At 40.7% G+C, this 17574-nt stretch overlaps 2 protein-coding genes across 14 annotated transcripts in view; one reads left to right on the top strand and one right to left on the bottom strand.

The window, feature by feature from the left end:
• The window catches only part of ORC3 (origin recognition complex subunit 3), an 83035-nt gene extending 72442 nt beyond the window's left edge, over positions 1 to 10593 (bottom strand). For 3 of the 9 annotated variants that reach the window (XM_055258340.2, XM_063619094.1, XM_063619097.1), the window contains exons 1-2: positions 10427 to 10503; positions 6243 to 6297 (exon numbers count right to left, since the gene is read on the bottom strand). In XM_055258340.2, the coding sequence (XP_055114315.1) occupies positions 6243 to 6297; positions 10427 to 10450 (79 nt within the window). In that variant the 5' untranslated portion in view covers positions 10451 to 10503. Of the gene's footprint in view, positions 1 to 6036; positions 6119 to 6242; positions 6298 to 10426 lie in introns of those variants that run through there. The other 6 variants (XM_055258322.2, XM_055258313.2, XM_063619090.1 and 3 more) reach the window with 6 other exon arrangements.
• RARS2 (arginyl-tRNA synthetase 2, mitochondrial) overlaps positions 10592 to 17574 on the top strand; it is an 81896-nt gene continuing 74913 nt past the window's right edge. For 2 of the 5 annotated variants that reach the window (XM_055258040.2, XM_055258063.1), the window contains exon 1: positions 10592 to 10697. In XM_055258040.2, coding sequence (XP_055114015.1) covers positions 10662 to 10697 — 36 coding nt within the window. In that variant the 5' untranslated portion in view covers positions 10592 to 10661. The remainder of the gene's footprint in view (positions 10698 to 17574) is intronic. The other 3 variants (XM_055258047.2, XM_063619158.1, XM_055258054.2) reach the window with 2 other exon arrangements.

The raw sequence follows: 17574 nt of genomic DNA, 5'->3' as shown, positions 1-17574 counted from the left end.
CTGCTTGAGCTCAGGATTTGAGACCAGCCTGGACAACAAAGTGAGATGTCATCTTAAAAAAATAATAAATAAATTAGCAAGCAAGGTGACATGAGCCTGTAGCCCTAGCTGAGGCTAAGGCAGGAGGATTCCCTGAGCCCAGGAGCTCAAGTTTGCAGTGGGCAATGATTGTGCCACTGCACTCCAGCCTGGGTGACAAAGTGAAATCTTGTCTCAAAAAACAAAACAAAACAGTCTGGCACACTGTAAATACCCAAGAAATATTAACAACTGTATTAGTTATAATTACATTGGTGATGATATTAGATGTCACTGCATGCTATGTGTCCCTAATGATAATGGGGGAACAAGTCTTGAATTTTCTCTGACCTATTTCTAGTAAGTTGAGCAATCCGCAACATTAAAGAAATGTGTGGTCAGGCATGGTGACTCACCCCTGTAATCCCAGCACTTTGGGAGGCCAAGGTGGGAGGATCACTTGAACTCAGGAGTTCAGGACCAGCCTGGGCAACATAATAAGATCTCATCTCTATTTAAAAAAAAATTATGTGTGTGTGTGTGTGTGTATCATTACTTAAAAAAAATCCTGTATGTTCAAGTTATCCATTTATTTCCTTAGTCAAACAGTGGCATAGTTCATTTTTTCTTTTTTCAATTCAAAACTAGTACATGGGTATGCTTAATTCCATAAAATAATTTTTCCACTGGAATTAATTTTCACAGTGCTGAATATGGAACGTAAATACTCAATAACCCCGTGGGGAGCTTTTGAAAAATTCTAACACTTAGGCCCCACTCTTGAGATTCCAATTCAATTGATCCGGGTTAGGGTCTTAGCATTGGCACAGGTTGAGCATCTCTAATCCAAAAATCGGAAATCCTCCAGAATCTGAAACTTTTTGAGTATCAACATGATGCCACAGTGGAAAATTCCATATCTGACCTCAAATGACAGGTCGCAGTCAAAACACAGCCAAAACTTTGTTTCATGCATAATATTATTTAAAATATTATGTAAAATTTGTTTCAGGCTATGTGTTTAAGGTGTATATGAAACATGAATGAATTTTATTTTTAGACTTGGGTCTCATTCCCAAGATTATCTCATTATATACAGGCATATATTTCAAAATCTGAAAAAATTCCAATAACCAAAACACTTCTGGTCCCAAGATATGGGATAAGGAACTCTCACCCTGCATTTTTTCAAAGTCTCACAAGTTGGAATTGAATAAGGTCAGTAGATTGTATTAATATCAGTTTCTTAATTGTGACACTGTACTATAGTTATGTAAGATACTACCACTGGAGATAACTGGTCGTAGGGTACTTACTGGTGGAAGAGTATTACATGTAATTATATGTGCATCTACAATTATATTAAAATAAGACTTTTCAAAGTTCCCCAAATGATTCTAATGTGAAGCTATGATTGAGAACCAGTGCAATAAATACTTTCTGATACTAATACTGGATTTGATTGAAGAAGTCAAGTCTTCTTAATTTGATCACTAAACAGGTATCAGGATATAAATGAAAAAAGTGAAGACAGTATCTTTTTTTATTAATTGAATTTTATTGAGGTATAATTTACAAATAATTAAACACAACCATTCTAACAGTTTGACCCAGGTATATACTTACATAACCACTCTTTCAACAGAGAACATTTCCATCACTCTAGAAAGTTCCCTCTTGCCTTTTAGCAGCTAATTCCCCCTACTTCATCCCAGGAAACCACTGGGACTTTAAGACAATCTGTGTTGTTTTTGCCTTACAAAAAAAAAAACAGCCGAGCGCAGTGACTCACACCTGTAATCCTGGCACTTTAGAAGGCTGAGGTGGGCAGATCACAAGGTCGGGAGTTCGAGATCAGCCTGGCCAACATAGTGAAATCCCGTCTCTACTAAAAAATACAAAAATTAGCCAGGCATTGTGGTGCATGCCTGTAGTCCCAGCTACTTGGGAGACTGAGGCAGGAGAATCACTTGAACCTGGGAGGCGGAGGTTGCAGTGAGCTGAGATCACGCTGAGAGCTAGACTCCATCTCAAAAAACAAACAAACAAACAAACAAACAAATTAGGCTGGGCACAGTGGCTCACACCTGTAATCCCAGCACTTTGAGGTCTGAGGCGGGAGGATCACTTGAGCCCTGGAGTTCAGGACCAACTTGGGCAACAAAGTGAGACCCTGTCTCTACAAAAAATTTTAAAAAATAATTAGCCAGGCATGGTGGTGCATGCCTGTAGTCCCAGGTACTTGGGAGGCTGAGGTGGGAGGATCATTTAAGCCCAGGAGTTTTCAAGGCTGCAGTGAGCTATGATCAGGCCACCAAACTGAAGCCTGGGTGACAGACTGAGACCCTGTCGCTAAAATAAACGAATAAACAAAACCAAAAGAAATGTCTTTCCTCTCTTACCCACATGGGTATACGAGTGTGTGAGTATGCAAATGTCTGAGTGAGTGATAAAAATCCACTCCCTTAATAACATAAGTATGTGTGTCTATGAGTGATTAAAACCCAGTAATTTAACAAATTAGTTTTATGAGATGAAGAGTGATTGAGAACTGTGTGGGACCCCTGTGCTTCCGAGAGATGATGGAGGGTGCAAACTGGTAGAAAGGATGTGAAGACTAACAGAGAGGAAATCTGGGCCACTTGGAAATACGTAGCCATTGTGAGAGTAGAAAGTCTTCCGCTACTCATTCTCAGCTTTTTCCCTTCCCTCAGGCTAGTGAGAAACAGGAGTCTTGGAACACAAACTATAAGGCCAAGGTGGTAACAATCCATGATAACACAAATTTATTCACATGGTATTTACGATAGTCTTACAAAGCTCTACATGTTAGCTCTTAGAGAGACAGAATGAGAATAGGGAGAAATCTTAGTGATAAGTGAGTATAGTTGCTCATTTTACAGATGAAGAGACTTAGGGAAAGGTTAAACAGCAGGGCCAAAGCCATAGAGTTGGTCAGGCTCAGGATCACACTCCAAATTCCTTTACTTATAGTCCAGGTGATTCCATAACTTTGGGCTCTAGCAGGTAGAATTACTGTAAGAGATCCAAGACCTTGGGCTTTTTTCTCAGCTTGTATTGATGTGCACAGCATTTATCCCTAAGTTAGAACACGCAATATTCTAACACACATGTAGTTACTAAGCCCTAAGTTCCTATATGTTCCATACAGATGATTGCTTTAATTTACTTTGCCAAGTTTATTCATAAAATGGAATATCACATCAAAATTTTAAGCATATTTAAGTCTCCCCATGAATATTGTATTTTAACACAAAAATAATTTTTATACAATTTTCATTAGAAAATATATACAAATTTATAATCATTCTTTCTTAGGTTTTCCTTATGTTACCAATTATCATTTTATCTTCTATATAACATTGCCCCCATCGTTAGAAATCTGGGTTGCCAAACGGAATCCAGCAGCACATCAAAAAGCTTATACACCATGATCAAGTGGGCTTCATCCCTGGGATGCAAGGCTGGTTCAACATACGCAAATCAATAAATGTAATCCAGCATATAAACAGAACCAAAGACAAAAACCACATGATTATCTCAATAGATACAGAAAAGGCCTTTGACAAAATTCAACAACGTTTCATGCTAAAAACTCTCAATAAATTAGGTATTGATGGGACGTATCTCAAAATAATAAGAGCTATCTATGACAAACCCACAGCCAGTATCATACTGAATGGGCAAAAACTGGAAGCACTCCCTTTGAAAACTGGCACAAGACAGGGATGCCCTCTCTCACCACTCCTATTCAACATAGTGCTGGAAGTTCTGGCCAGGGCAATCAGGCAGGAGAAGGAAATAAAGGGTATTCAATTAGGAAAAGAGGAAGTCAAATTGTCCCTGTTTGCAGATGACATGATTGTATATCTAGAAAACCCCATTGTCTCAGCCCAAAATCTCCTTAAGCTGATTAGCAACTTCAGCAAAGTCTCAGGATACAAAATCAATGTGCGAAAATCACAAGCATTCTTGTACACCAATCACAGACAAACAGAGAGCCAAATCATGAGTGAACTCCCATTCACAATTGCTTCAAAGAGAATAAAATACCTAGGAATCCAACTTACAAGGGATGTGAAGGACCTCTTCAAGGAGAACTACAAACCACTGCTCAATGAAATAAAAGAGGATACAAACAAATGGAAGAACATTCCATGCTCATGGTTGGAAGAATCACTATCGTGAAAATGGCCATACTGCCCAAGGTAATTTATAGATTCAATGCCATCCCCATCAAGCTACCAATGACTTTCTTCACAGAATTGGATAAAACTACTTTAAAGTTCATATGGAACCAAAAAAGAGCCCGCATCACCAAGTCAATCCTAATCCAAAAGAACAAAGCTGGAGGCATCACGCTACCTGACTTTAAACTATACTACAAGGCTACAGTAACTATAACAGCATGGTACTGGTACCACAACAGAGACATAGATCAATGGAACAGAACAGAGCCCTCAGAAATAATGCTGCATATCTACAACTATCTGATCTTTGACAAACGTGACAAAAACAAGAAATGGGGAAAGGATTCCCTATTTAATAAATGGTGCTGGGAAAACTGGCTAGCCATATGTAGAAAGCTGAAACTGGATCCCTTCCTTACACCTTATACAAAAATTAATTCAAGATGGATTAAAGACTTACATGTTAGACCTAAAACCATAAAAACCCTAGAAGAAAACCTAGGCGATACCTTTCAGGACATAGGCATGGGCAAGGACTTTATGTCTAAAACATCAAAAGCAATGGCAACAAAAGCCAAATTTGACAAATGGGATCTAATTAAACTAAAGAGCTTCTGCACAGCAAAAGAAACTACCATCAGAGTGAACAGGCAGCCTACAAAATGGGAGAAAATTTTCTCAACCTACTCATCTGACAAAGGGCTAATATCCAGAATCTACAATGAACTCAAACAAATTTACAAGAAAAAAACAACCCCATCAAAAAGTGGGCAAAGGACATGAACAGACACTTCTCAAAAGAAGACATTTATGCAGCCAAAAAACACATGAAATAATGCTCATCATCACTGGCCATCAGAGAAATGCAAATCAAAACCACAGTGAGATACCATCTCACACCAGTTAGAATGGCCATCATTAAAAAGTCAGGAAACAACAGGTGCTGGAGAGGATGTGGAGAAATAGGAACACTTTTACACTGTTGGTGGGACTGTAAACTAGTTCAACCATTGTGGAAGTCAGTGTGGTGATTCCTCAGGGATCTAGAACTAGAAATACCATTTGACCCAGCCATCCCATTACTGGGTATATACCCAAAGGATTATAAATCATGCTGCTATAAAGACACATGCACACGTATCTTTATCGCGGCACTATTCACAACAGCAAAGACTTGGAACCAACCCAAATGTCCAACCACGATAGACTGGATTAAGAAAATGTAGCACATATACACCATGGAATACTATGCAGCCATAAAAAATGATGAGTTCATGTCCTTTGTAGGGACATGGATGAAACTGGAAATCATCATTCTCAGTAAACTGTCGCAAGGACAAAAAACCAAACACCGCATGTTCTCCCTCATAGATGGGAATTGAACAATGAGAACTCATGGACACAGGAAGGGAAACATCACACTCCGGGGACTGTTGTGGGGTGGAGGGAGGGGGGAGGGACAGCATTAGGAGATATACCTAATGCTAAATGACGAGTTAATGGGTGCAGCAAAACAACATGGCACATGGATACATATGTAACAAACCTGCACATTGTGCACATGTACCCTAAAACCTAAAGTATAATAATAAAAAAATACAATAATAATAAAAAAAAAAATCTGGGTTGCCAGTCAGCCTTTATTGTTTTGATTACTTCATCAAGGATCAAAATGTTTCTCTAGCAGAAACTCACTTTCATTTCTAAAGTTGTAGATAAAAAAACAATGGCAGAGAAGTAATCAAAAAGACAATCTCTTTTAAAGAATAGCAGCATATCCTTTGAAGGAAATTTGCTTCCAACTTACCTTTGGAAGGTGTAATTGGATTCTCTTTTCAATTAGAGCCCTGGGGTGTCCTCTTATCTCTTTGACCAATGCCTTGGAACATAAATCCTACATCAATATGGCAAGTAAGCCAAGCTCAGAGAAGAGAATTACTAAATTCAATTAGGGTTAGTTCCTAATAGTTTAAGAAGGTAGGGAATAAAAAATTTAACATTCAGACACCTTACCTACTGGCAGAGAGATCTTTCTCTTTTTGGAGTGTGGCTTAAAAACAAAGCAGCCCTATAAAAAGAAAGAAAGACAAAAAGCATAAAGTCAAAGTAGCCAAGGAGCAGAGAAATCTGATTAACCAAATATTTTATGGGTAAGCACTTTTTTAAAAAAAGATGGTAGGGGAGAGAACATATTTCTTTCAGGTTCTAAGAAATCACATCACTTCTCTCTGAGCTACAGAAAGAAAATTCTAAAACAACAAGGGGGACTATCCACTCTCTCCCCTCTCTCCCATGAGATGCCCATTTTTGATTTTGCTCTTTGACACCTGATCTAAGAGGTAGACAAAGAAAATAAAAGCTGATTAAATTAAAGCCCAGAAAGGTTCCATTTTCATAAACTTAAAGGAATTAATACTATACATTAAAATGGGCTGGGCACGGTGGCTCATGCCTGTAATCCCAGCACTTTGGGAGGCCAAGGCGGGTGGATCACAAGGTCAGGAGTTCGAGACCAGCCTGGCCAACATGGTGAAATCCTGTCTCTACTAAAATGTAAAAATTAGCCAGGCGTGTTGGTGGGAGCCTGTAATCCCAGCTACTCAGGAGGCTCAGACAGAAGAATCACTTGAACCCTGGAGGTGGAGGTTGCAGTGGGCTGAGATTGTGCCATTGCACTCCAGCCTGGGCAACAAAGAGCGAAGCTCTGTCTCAAAAAATAAATAAATAAAAATGAAGATCAAAAAGGTTGAAAACAGTGATGTTCTCCCAACCCAAAACTTATTTAAACTCAAAGTATCTACAACCTTAGTAGTAAATAGATAATTGCAGCTGTTTCACTTTACACACTTTTCTTCATTTATCCATTAAAGTTTGACTCAACACTCATCTCCTTCAGGAAACCCTTCACAATTCTCCAGCCAGAAATTCTCCTTTCCCCGAGATCTCTCAGTACTTGAACATCTTTATTTTGCATTGTTTTAAGTCACTTTAATTGTATATCATAGTTGTGTACGGGTGTGTCTCCCTGAGTAGACTGTGAGTGCCTTCAAGCACAAACTGTATTTTATTTATAACTGTTTCTCCAATGTTTGGAATAGTGCTAACATACATATTAGGCAATCAGTATATGGAATGAATAAATGCTTGCCAAGTAATTGTCCTGGTAATTTCCCAGCTATGTTTAGTTCCATATTATTATTTGACTAGTGGTAGATCACCCCCAAGTTAGTGGTCCTAGTCTATTCTACCAATTCTAAAGTCATACATGATGGATACCTTTTTTTTTTTTTTTTTTTTTTTTTGAGACGGAGTCTCGCTCGGTCGTCCAGGCTGGAGTGCAATGGTGCGATCTTGGCTCACTGCAAACTTTGCCTCCCGGGTTCAAGCCATTCTCCCGCCTCAGCCTCCTGAGTAGCTGGGATTACAGGTGCCCACCACCATGCCTGGCTAATTTTTTGTATTTTTAGTAGAGACGAGGTTTCACTATGTTGGCCAGGCTGGTCTCGAACTCCTGATTTCGTGATCCACCCGCCTCTGCCTCCCAAAGTGCTGGGATTAGAGGCATGAGCCACCGCACCCGGCCTGATGGATAACTTCTTAAAGATTTCAATTTCTATGGAAAATAAAAGACAGAATGAAAGAACGATACCTAGGAAAAGTTGTCTCAAGATAGTGTTAAAGACTGCTGTGCAAATATAAAGTAGCCGTTTGGATTACATGTTCCAAATTAAGAACTGTGCCTTAGATTCTTTTTTTTGTTATTGTTGAGACAGTCTCCCTCTGTTTCCCAGGCTAGAGTGCAATTGCACAATCTCGGCTCACTGTAACCTCTACCTCCCAGGTTCAGGCGATTCTCCTGCCTCAGCCTCCTGAGAGGCTGGGATTACAGGCGCCCACCAACATGCCAGGCTAATTTTGTATTTTAGTAGAGATGTGGTTTCACCATGTTGGTCAGGTTGGTCTCGAACTCCTGACCTCAGATGATCCACCCACCTCGGCCTCCTGAAGTGTTGGGATTACAGGCATGAGCCACCGCACACAGCCCTGTGCCTTATATTCTTATATCTGCAACTAGCAGAAGTGTGTGAAATCACATACGTATTTAGAAAAATCATGGGATACCATGACAAACCTGTCATTGCCTCCTTTCCAAATCCACCTGCAATTCAGTAAAGGAAAAACGAGCTTCAAAGGAGCAAGATATGAGGAGTGATCAGAAAGGATCTTAATATAGGGCAGTGGTAGTAACATGGTTAACCATTTGGAACTGCTGGTCAAGTGATGGTGTTTGAGATAGAGGAAGGCCAACAGCCAGAAAATTTCATGAGGAAAGAGACATTAAAATGTTTTGATACGTTTAAGGACCGGGCGTGGTGGCTCACGCCTGTAATCCTAGCACTTTGGGAGGCCGAGGCTGGCGAATCACTTGAGGTCAGGAGTTCGAGACCTGCCTGGCCAACATGGTGAAACCCTGTCTCTTCTAAAAATACAAAATTAGCTGAGTGTGGTGGTGCGTGTCTGTAATCCCAGCTACTCTGGAGGCTGAGATGGGAGAATAGCTTGAACCAGGGAGGCGGAGGTTGTAGTGAGCCGAGATCGCTCCACTGCACTCTAGCCTGGTAACAGAGCAAGACTCCATCTCAAGAAAAAAAAGAAAAGAAAAAGAAAAAAAGCTTGCAGTTCCATAAATTCATGAAATAGTTCTTGAAGCTTCTTATTCATGTAAGGTCTCATCCCAATACAGACATTTCTGTTATGATACCAAAAATGCTTTCCTGAAAAATCTTACTTTCTGCAAGATACATAAAAATAAGAGGTGCTTATGCAATCAACAGGATTAAGGGATAGACCATTCAAAACCTACAGAACATTATAACCAGGACAAAATAAAACCAGTAGCATTTCTAATAAAAATACTACCTTTAAATCTCTACTAGCATAACCTTAAACCCCAGGGCTTGTCCTTTCTCCTTGAGATGTAGTCTTTAAAAGCACTGCTTCTCATAAACCATTTTAATCAAAATAAAAAATCAGATCCATGATACAGCCTTCTTCATCAATCCATTGTTTTAACATAGGGAGAATGTAGCTTCTTCATTTGCATTTTTCAGCTTTCTCAGACAGCTTAACTTCAGGGGCTTCCCGGTGCACTTATAATAGAACTCAAGGTCTTACTTTTCGTGGTCCAGAACAGCGCTGTCCAACAGAACTTTCTGTAATAATAGAAATGTCATATATCTGCACTATCTAAAATGGTAGCTGCAGCCACATGTGATGATTGAGCACTTGAAACGTGGCTAGTGCAACGGAGGAACTGAATTTTTACTTAATCTTACTTTATTTTAACTCAAATTTAAATAGTCACATGTGGTTAGTGACTAACAAATTGGACAATACAGCTCTAGGGCTTATCTTCTTACCAACTACACTATGTCTTGCAATTTCTGGCCATCTGGGTAGCCAAGATGAGGAGGTCTATAAGATACCCCACCACACACATCCGCATCCACATTACTTTTCCATTCTCATTTTTCGTGACGCTCCCACTCTTTGTCTACTTTCTGATTATGATTTTTAAATTCCTCTAATATGCCATTTTATTTCTATCTTCTGGGCCGAAGAAACATGTTCTCTCTGCCCTCCTCGCCCTAATCCTTAACCTAACTTCTACTCATTTTTCAGGTCTCAGCGAAAGGGTCACTTTCTCCAAAAAGCCTCCGCTAACCCCCGGCAACCTGTATTAGGTTCTTCCCACTCTTCTGTTGTCTGTCTAGAACTCTTTTCCTTGCTAACACTTAAAATTTGTGACCGTCAGTTTATCTATGTTTACCGACTTTCTTGACTGCAGAAACTGAATGTCTTGTTTACCACTGCATCTCGGTACCTAACGGAGTGCTTGGCGCACAGTATTTGTGAGAGGGAAAAATGAGAGACCGGGCCACATCATCAGGACATCCGACCTCCACCAACTAGAACTTAAAAATCCTCCTAGCCGTACCACAAGGCAGATCCGCGTCCTCGCTCCCCAGGCAAAGCTGGCCTCAACTGATCTGGAGCAAGGACGCCTCAGCTCAGTACGCCGCTCCCTCCCTCCCCTCCAGCCAGGGAACGGAGGCCTACGTAACCTCCGCTTCATCCCTTCTTCAAAGGGGAATGAGGCAGCGGCAGAGCCACAGTGAGCATCGGCCACCACATACCTTAGACATCGAGGACGTGGCCATGGTCTTCCTGGCTCTGCGTATTCCAGATGCACTCGGGATTTCCCGCGCTCCCTCGCGGCTGCAGGGCAGAGGTTAGTGGCGAGCCACGCGGCTCCTTGATTGGCTGGCATCACCCTCCGGGGCGGGTTTCCGGCGCGGGGAGGCGGGACGTATAAGGAGGTGGCGCGAGGCCAGGACTGGGGGACTGCGGCGCACTTCCCTAGAGGCGGACATGGCGTGCGGCTTTCGCCGCGCTATTGCTTGCCAGGTACGGATCCCGGAGCGCGCAGAGGAGTCCCTGAGGAGCTAGGGACCCCAAAGGCCTTTCACCGCTGCGGGCCAGTCCTCAGTCAGCTGGTGGGTGGGTCCCACGGAATCCGGTTAGTTTCTACCACCTCCTTCCCCTTCTCTGGAGCTGGTGGAGCTTCAGAAGTCCTGTGGAGGGTCGGCTGGGATCAGTTTGTCCCGGTGAAAAGTAAACTTTGAAAGGTACCTAGTGGTTTCTTCACTCCTTCCCACCCCACAGCTACGAATGCTTTACCTGGGTGGCGGCAAGTCATTAGACCGTGATTAGACCCCATAGAAGTTAGTGTTCTTTACACTTTAGTGACATTGATGATGGATCTGGATTGTTCTTCAGAAGGACATTTTAAAGCTGCTTATTTCTCTTGCAGTCATTAGGCAGCCTACCCTAGAATTATTTTTAGTAACGCCCAAAGATATAAGAGCTATCTGAGACGCAGTTTTTCTTGGTTCAGGGTCATATTTGAACAGCACTGTTGTGAGGAAGGGCTTACAAAATTGCAATATGCTTGCTTTGTTTTGTTTTTCGTTTTTGTGGAGAACGGGGTCTCGCCGTATTGCCCAGGCAGGCCTCAAACTCCAGGGCTCAAGCTGTCCTCCCTCCTCTGCTTCCCTAAGAGCCGGGGTTACAGGCGTGAGCCAGTGCGCTGGGCAAAATTGCAGTATAAATGTGGAATTAATCAAAAAGAATTTTTAAGACTCATTGGCCACCCTTGCAAGGAAACTTTCTATTGTGGTCTTGGCTAACCCATTTCCTTCTGATTAATGGATGTATTCGTGGACGTAATTAGCCTGGTGTATAATTTATCTTAGCTCATTTTTACAGTGTTTATAGACATTTGTGGGGAAATCCCTCTGCCTTGTCTTTATGTTTATAGATGTACTGCCTTGTCCAGTGATAATTCGCCAGATATCACCAACATGACATTTTGTTAAGACAGCTGAATTTATTGCTTACTGAGATAAGGAAGAACACCACTTAGAGCTTTGGTAGTGTATTAAACTGGGAAAGCAAGGTCAGATTTTACTGATGAGTATGGCTTAAGGCTGGTTTTTCAGAGGGAGAGGGTAGGAGGGTGTTGGAAGAAGATGGCTTGATTAGGGTTGGACACAGATCTGATACAGCAATTTAAGATTGGTAGGAAAAGCAAAGAGTGCAAGAAGCCTTAAGGCATAAACTGTCGAGGTTTTCTATTAGAACTAATAGGCCTGGCATGTGGCTCATGCCTATAATCCCAGCACTTTGGGAGGCCGAGGTGGGAGGATGGCTTGAGCCCAGGAGTTCAAGACCAGCGTGGACAACATAGGTAGACCCCATCTCAACAAAATTTTTTTTAAAAAGTAGCCAGGCATGATGGTGCACCTCTGTAGTCCTAGCTACTTGAAAGGCTGAGTCTGAAGGATCACTTGGACGGACCCACGAGTTTGAAGCTACAGTGAGCTATGATTGTGCCACTGTGCTCCAGGAGGGGCAACAGAGCGAGACCCTGTAACCAAAAATAAAAATAAAAAACGTGAAAAGCTAATAGATTTCTCATGAAGTTCTTATAATGAATGATTAAGTTATTTGGGCAGAAGTCTTCTAGAACAGTAAAGTTATGCTAATGAAGACAAAAAAATAATAAATTCATGTTAATGTAGACAGTAAACCATATCAGGGTAGGTAGTTTTGGACCTTAGTATCTAAGCTGTGTGTAAGGGTGGATGTTTTCCATTCTTAGCCCTTAGGTCAAGATAATGCCATGATGAGAAACAAATTGTGTTTAATTTTGCAAAGGCTGTGTTCTTTGTAAAGAATGTAAATTGGGCCAGCATGGTGGCTCACACTTGTAATCCCAGCACTTTGAGAGGCCGAGGTGGGAGGATCCCTTGAACTGACACGTTCAAGACCAGCCTGGGCAACATATGGAGACCCCCATCTCTATAAAAAAATAAAAAACAAAACTTAGTTAGGTGTAGTGGCACACACCTGTGGTCCCAGCTACTTGGGAAGCTGAGGTGGGAGGATCGTTTGGGCCCAGGTGGCTGAAACTAGCGAGCTTTGATTGCACCACTGCACTCCAGGCTGGGGTACAAAGTGAGACCCTGTCTCAAAAAAAAAAAAAAAAAAGAGATAAGTTGGAGAAACAAGAACTAATATATTGAGTATATATTTGTGCTAATTACTACACATTCACATTTAAGCTCATGGCAACCCTATGATATAGAAGTATTAACCTTATTATATAATTGAGTCAGTTGAGATCCACAGAGATTAAATAACTTACCCAAAGCCACATCATCAATACATTGTAGAGTTGGTTTATGAAGAGAAATCTAACTTTAAAATTAGATATTTCCTATATACAGTGCTCTTTGTGAAAGCAAGAAGCACAATCCAATCATTGAATGGAATCTAATGGATTTATACAGCAGTGTAAATTATGCAGATATATATCTATTTCTCTGAATATAGAGTCATTGGGGAATGATGTGAAACTTGAGGATAATAATATTTTCAATACATTAGGACATGGGGAAAAAAGAGCAAAGAAAAAACATGTTCAGTACAGTTTGAGCATCCCTAAGCTGGAAATCTGAAATGCTCCAAAATTTGAAACTTTTTGAGTGCTGACATGAGACTCAAAGGAAATGTTCATTGGAGAATTCCAGATTTTCAGATTAGGAGCTGGGTATGGTGGCTCATGCCTATAACCCCAGCACTTGGAGAGACTGAGACAGGTGGATCACTTGAGCCCAAGAGTTCAAGACCAGCCTGGGAAACTAATTAGAAAATTAGTTGGGCATGGTGGCACCCTCCTGTAATCCCAGATACTTGGGAGGCTGAGGTGGGAGGATCACTTGAACCTGAGAGGTGGAGGTTGCAGTGAGTCAAGATTGTGCCACTGAACTTCAGCTTGGGTGGTAAAGCAAGACCCTGTCTCAAAAAAAAAAAAAAGAAAAAAGAACAAAACAAAACACCAGCCCCACAGATTTTCAGTTTAGGGATGCTCAACAGGTGAGTATAAAGCCAATATTCCAAAATCTGAAAAAATTGAAAAGTTGAAACACCTGTGGTCCCGAGGATACTCAGCCTGTATTTAATACCTTTGCGAATGAGCATTGTTTTGCTATAATAGTTTAGGAATGAAGGAATGTGTAACATGCAATGGCAAATGCATTTAGCAAACTTTGATTAATTAGTCAACAGTTTTCTAAGCACTGTCATCAGTCCCAAGGCTAAAAGTGAACAGAAAATAGTTTCTGCCCTGAAATGGCCTCAGACTTGCTTGGAAAAAAATGTAAACAGGTAATTGCATTGCAGCCTGTAATCCCTGTATTAGAAGCATGTGCAAAGTGCCAAGGGAACTTGAAAGCTCCTAAGGATCAGACAAAGTTTTGTAGAAAGGTGATGTTAGGTCTCAGTTTTGAAAGGGGTATGGGTAGGAGTGTGCCAAGTAAATAGAGCGAGAGCTTGGGGAGAGGTCAGGTATTGCAAGAGGAGGATGTGCATAGACACAGACATCTGGAAAGCATGATATGTACATAGAATCACAATATTTGGAATGCCTTCAGCAAGTCCTGTTGATTTTATCTTTATATCTTGAATCCATCTACACTATTGCTGCTGCCTCCCCCTCTCCTTTCTCTATTCCACACCAAGCCCCCATTATCACCTATATTGGCTGCTTACAACAGCCTTCTGATGGGGTCTTTGTTTCCATTCTTGCCCTCCCTCCAATTCATTCTCCATTTATCAAGAAAAGTGACATCTAAATTGTGAATCAAATCATATCACTTATCTTTCTTTGTTGCACGAGTCGCTACCAGAACCTTAACTTCTTCAACTTCCATTCATGCCCCATTCTATCATTTTTATAGGAACCTAGCTACAATGTTAATTTGTTTTTCTAACATAGCAGGGTCTTTCCGTTCCCATTGCATAGATTATTCCTTGTGCCTAAAAGAAATGCATTTTATACCATCACTCTTTATGCACAATGAAAGTTTCGTGAAACAATACTTATTTCTACTGTATTCTGTTCTGTTTTATACATATTTTTTAAGGCTGGTGGTTGGGACTCAATGGAATTTGTTTTTATTTTTTTTTATTTATTTATTTTGAGATGGAGTCTTGCTCAGTCACCCAGGCTAGAGTGCAATGATGTCATCTCTGCTCACTGCAAGCTCCGCCTCCCAGGTTCACGCCATTCTCCTGCCTCAGCCTCCCGAGTAGCTGGGACTACAGGTGCCCGCCACCACACCCGGCTAAATGTTTTTGTATTTTTAGTAGAGACAGAGTTTCACCGTGTTAGCCAGGATGGTCTCCATCTCCTGACCTCATGATCCGCCCATCTCGACCTCCCAAAGTGCTGGGATTACAGGCGTGAGCCACCGCGCCCAGCAACGGAATTTATTTCTAACTGGCAACCTATAATTTGAAAAGTATGTCCTCTAGTTCTCTTAGTCCCTTGTTTGCTTCTATGATGACGATAATAAGAGTAATTGTTTTGTTTTCCTTGTTTTAGTGTCTGTTTCCTCTATAAGCTTCATGAAGACAGAACATGTCTTGTTCACTCTTATTTCCTCAGCACCAGCAAAGTGCCCGAAACATAAGTGTTTCATATGTATTTGAAGAGTGAATACCTGAGTATCTCTGTTGTGATCTCATATAAAATATGCAGCTTCACTGAATGAGTTCATAATTTTAAAGCTACGGAGATGACGTGGTGTGGTGGCTAAAGTAACTCCATCTTGGATGCTAATCTGCCATGTTGACATTTGATTATCCCCAGTTCCAGGAATACCTGTAAGATTTCTATTTTATCTACTGTTTATAGTACTTAAGGGCAGGATTTCTATTTTATCTACTGTTTATAGTACTTAAGGACAGGATTTATAATTCTTGTCCTTAAGCAAATGATAGGCTATGACATAGCATTCTTGATTTTTTCTAAGGGGTTGACTTCAATTGTCTTAGACATCCCTTCTGAAGCATGGTTACCCCTTCTCTATGGTATATACCATAGAGAAGCCCTGGGTCTTGGGGTAGATAACTGCGCAAGGATTCATCATCTTGTCTCTTAGCTTCCTGAGATATGACTTCTGTTCATAAATCCATATTAAATGTTTCTTTCTGAGAAGCTGGGTTTGTCAGCCTCTTTCTTCAGTCTCTCAGCTTCCTCAGTCTTTTGAGGGTAGATTTGTGTAGACCTGCTTACCATGGAGCACTTAATAATGGTGGGAAGGATTAGAATTCTAGCTTCACTATTTGTGTAACTAACTCTTGGCAAGTCAGCTGTAAGATGATGGTTTTGATTGCAAGTTTACAGGATTGCTGCAAGGATTAATAACGATGTTGAAGATTATAATAACTACTATTTATGGGATACCTCACTTGTACGGTGCTGTATTTTGCTTTGCTTTACAGGACTATTAATAAAATGTGGTGAGATAAAGATAACAGAGTGCTTAATGTCAGGAGTTGCAAAGGGTCTGTGATTTTACACTCTTAAGTTTCTACCACAGTTCCATGGATGGTAGCAGAAAACATCAGACCCCTGAATGAGGGAAAAGGATTTTACTATTCATAGCAATAGCAGTAGCCACAGTATCAACATTATTTTGTGTGTCAATTTCCCAAGTTCTTTTTCTTCCCATACCACAATGTGAAGAGGGTCAGATAATACCTCTATAAACTGTGTACTGTGCTACAGGAGAGAAACCTTGAGTCTTTTATAATGGGCAGTAAGCATGCCTGCCCTTTGCTCTGGAGTGAGGAACCATCTTTATCTTACAAATCTGTATCCTTGAAAGATAGTCCAGAACAAAGGCAATTTGTGTCTTGTTTACATACACAGAAACATTAGAGTCCCACGAAGATTTGTCCCTCAACACTAAGCATGGTGGTATATTGTGCTTAGTGGTACACACATACAATTTACAATACTTGAAATTTTCATTTCATCATTTCAGTCATGCCATTGCTATTTGTATTATTATCCTTATTTTACAGAAAAGGACACTGAGATTCAGGAACATGAAAGGAATAACCTAAGGTTACTCAGCTATAAAATTCTAGAGTTGAACTACTAACCTAGCTATTTGCCTCAGAGCCAGAATTCTTTGTATTCTATATGTAGAGTTAAATTTGTAAAATGGCCAGTACGTGTCTGGCTCCGAAATAATGATGGAATGTAGATTTGTCTTCCTTTCTTACTTGCTTTTCATTTTGCTCATTAAACTTAAATTCAGCTGGTTCTGTTTTTTTTTGAGATGCAGTTTTGTTCTTGTTGCCCAGGCTGGAGTGCAATGGCACAATGTCGGCTCACCACAACCTCCACCTCCCAGGTTCAAGCGATTCTCCTGCCTCAGCCTCCTGAGTAGCTGGGATTACAGGTATATGCCACCACGCCTGGCTAATTTTGTATTTTTAGTAGAGATGGGGTTTCTCCATTTTGGTCAGTCTGGTCTCGAACTCCCGACCTCAGGTGATCTGCATGCTTCGGCCTCGCAAAGTGCTGGGATTACAGGCAAGAGCCACCATGCCTGGCCCAGCTAGTTCATTTTAATTTTGTGTAGTTTTAATTTTGAAATAATTTCAGACTTATAAAAAGTTGTGATAATAGTACAAAGAACTCCATATCCTCTTTATCTAGATTCAGCAGTTATTAACATTTTGCCACATTTGCTTCATTATTCTGTTTAATTTTTTCTGTGTCATTTGAGAGTAGGTTTCATACATAATGCTCCTTTACCTCTTAATATGTAATTGTTTATTTCCTAAGAACAAGGCTTGTTTTACATGACCACAGTACAGTTATTAGATTCATATAATATTGATAAAATGCTTTGACTTACAG

Source organism: Symphalangus syndactylus, chromosome 2, assembly GCF_028878055.3.
Source record: "Symphalangus syndactylus isolate Jambi chromosome 2, NHGRI_mSymSyn1-v2.1_pri, whole genome shotgun sequence".
Taxonomy (NCBI): domain Eukaryota; kingdom Metazoa; phylum Chordata; class Mammalia; order Primates; family Hylobatidae; genus Symphalangus; species Symphalangus syndactylus.
Note: the sequence above shows the minus strand (reverse complement) of the source record. Positions and strands in the feature narration are given on the sequence as shown.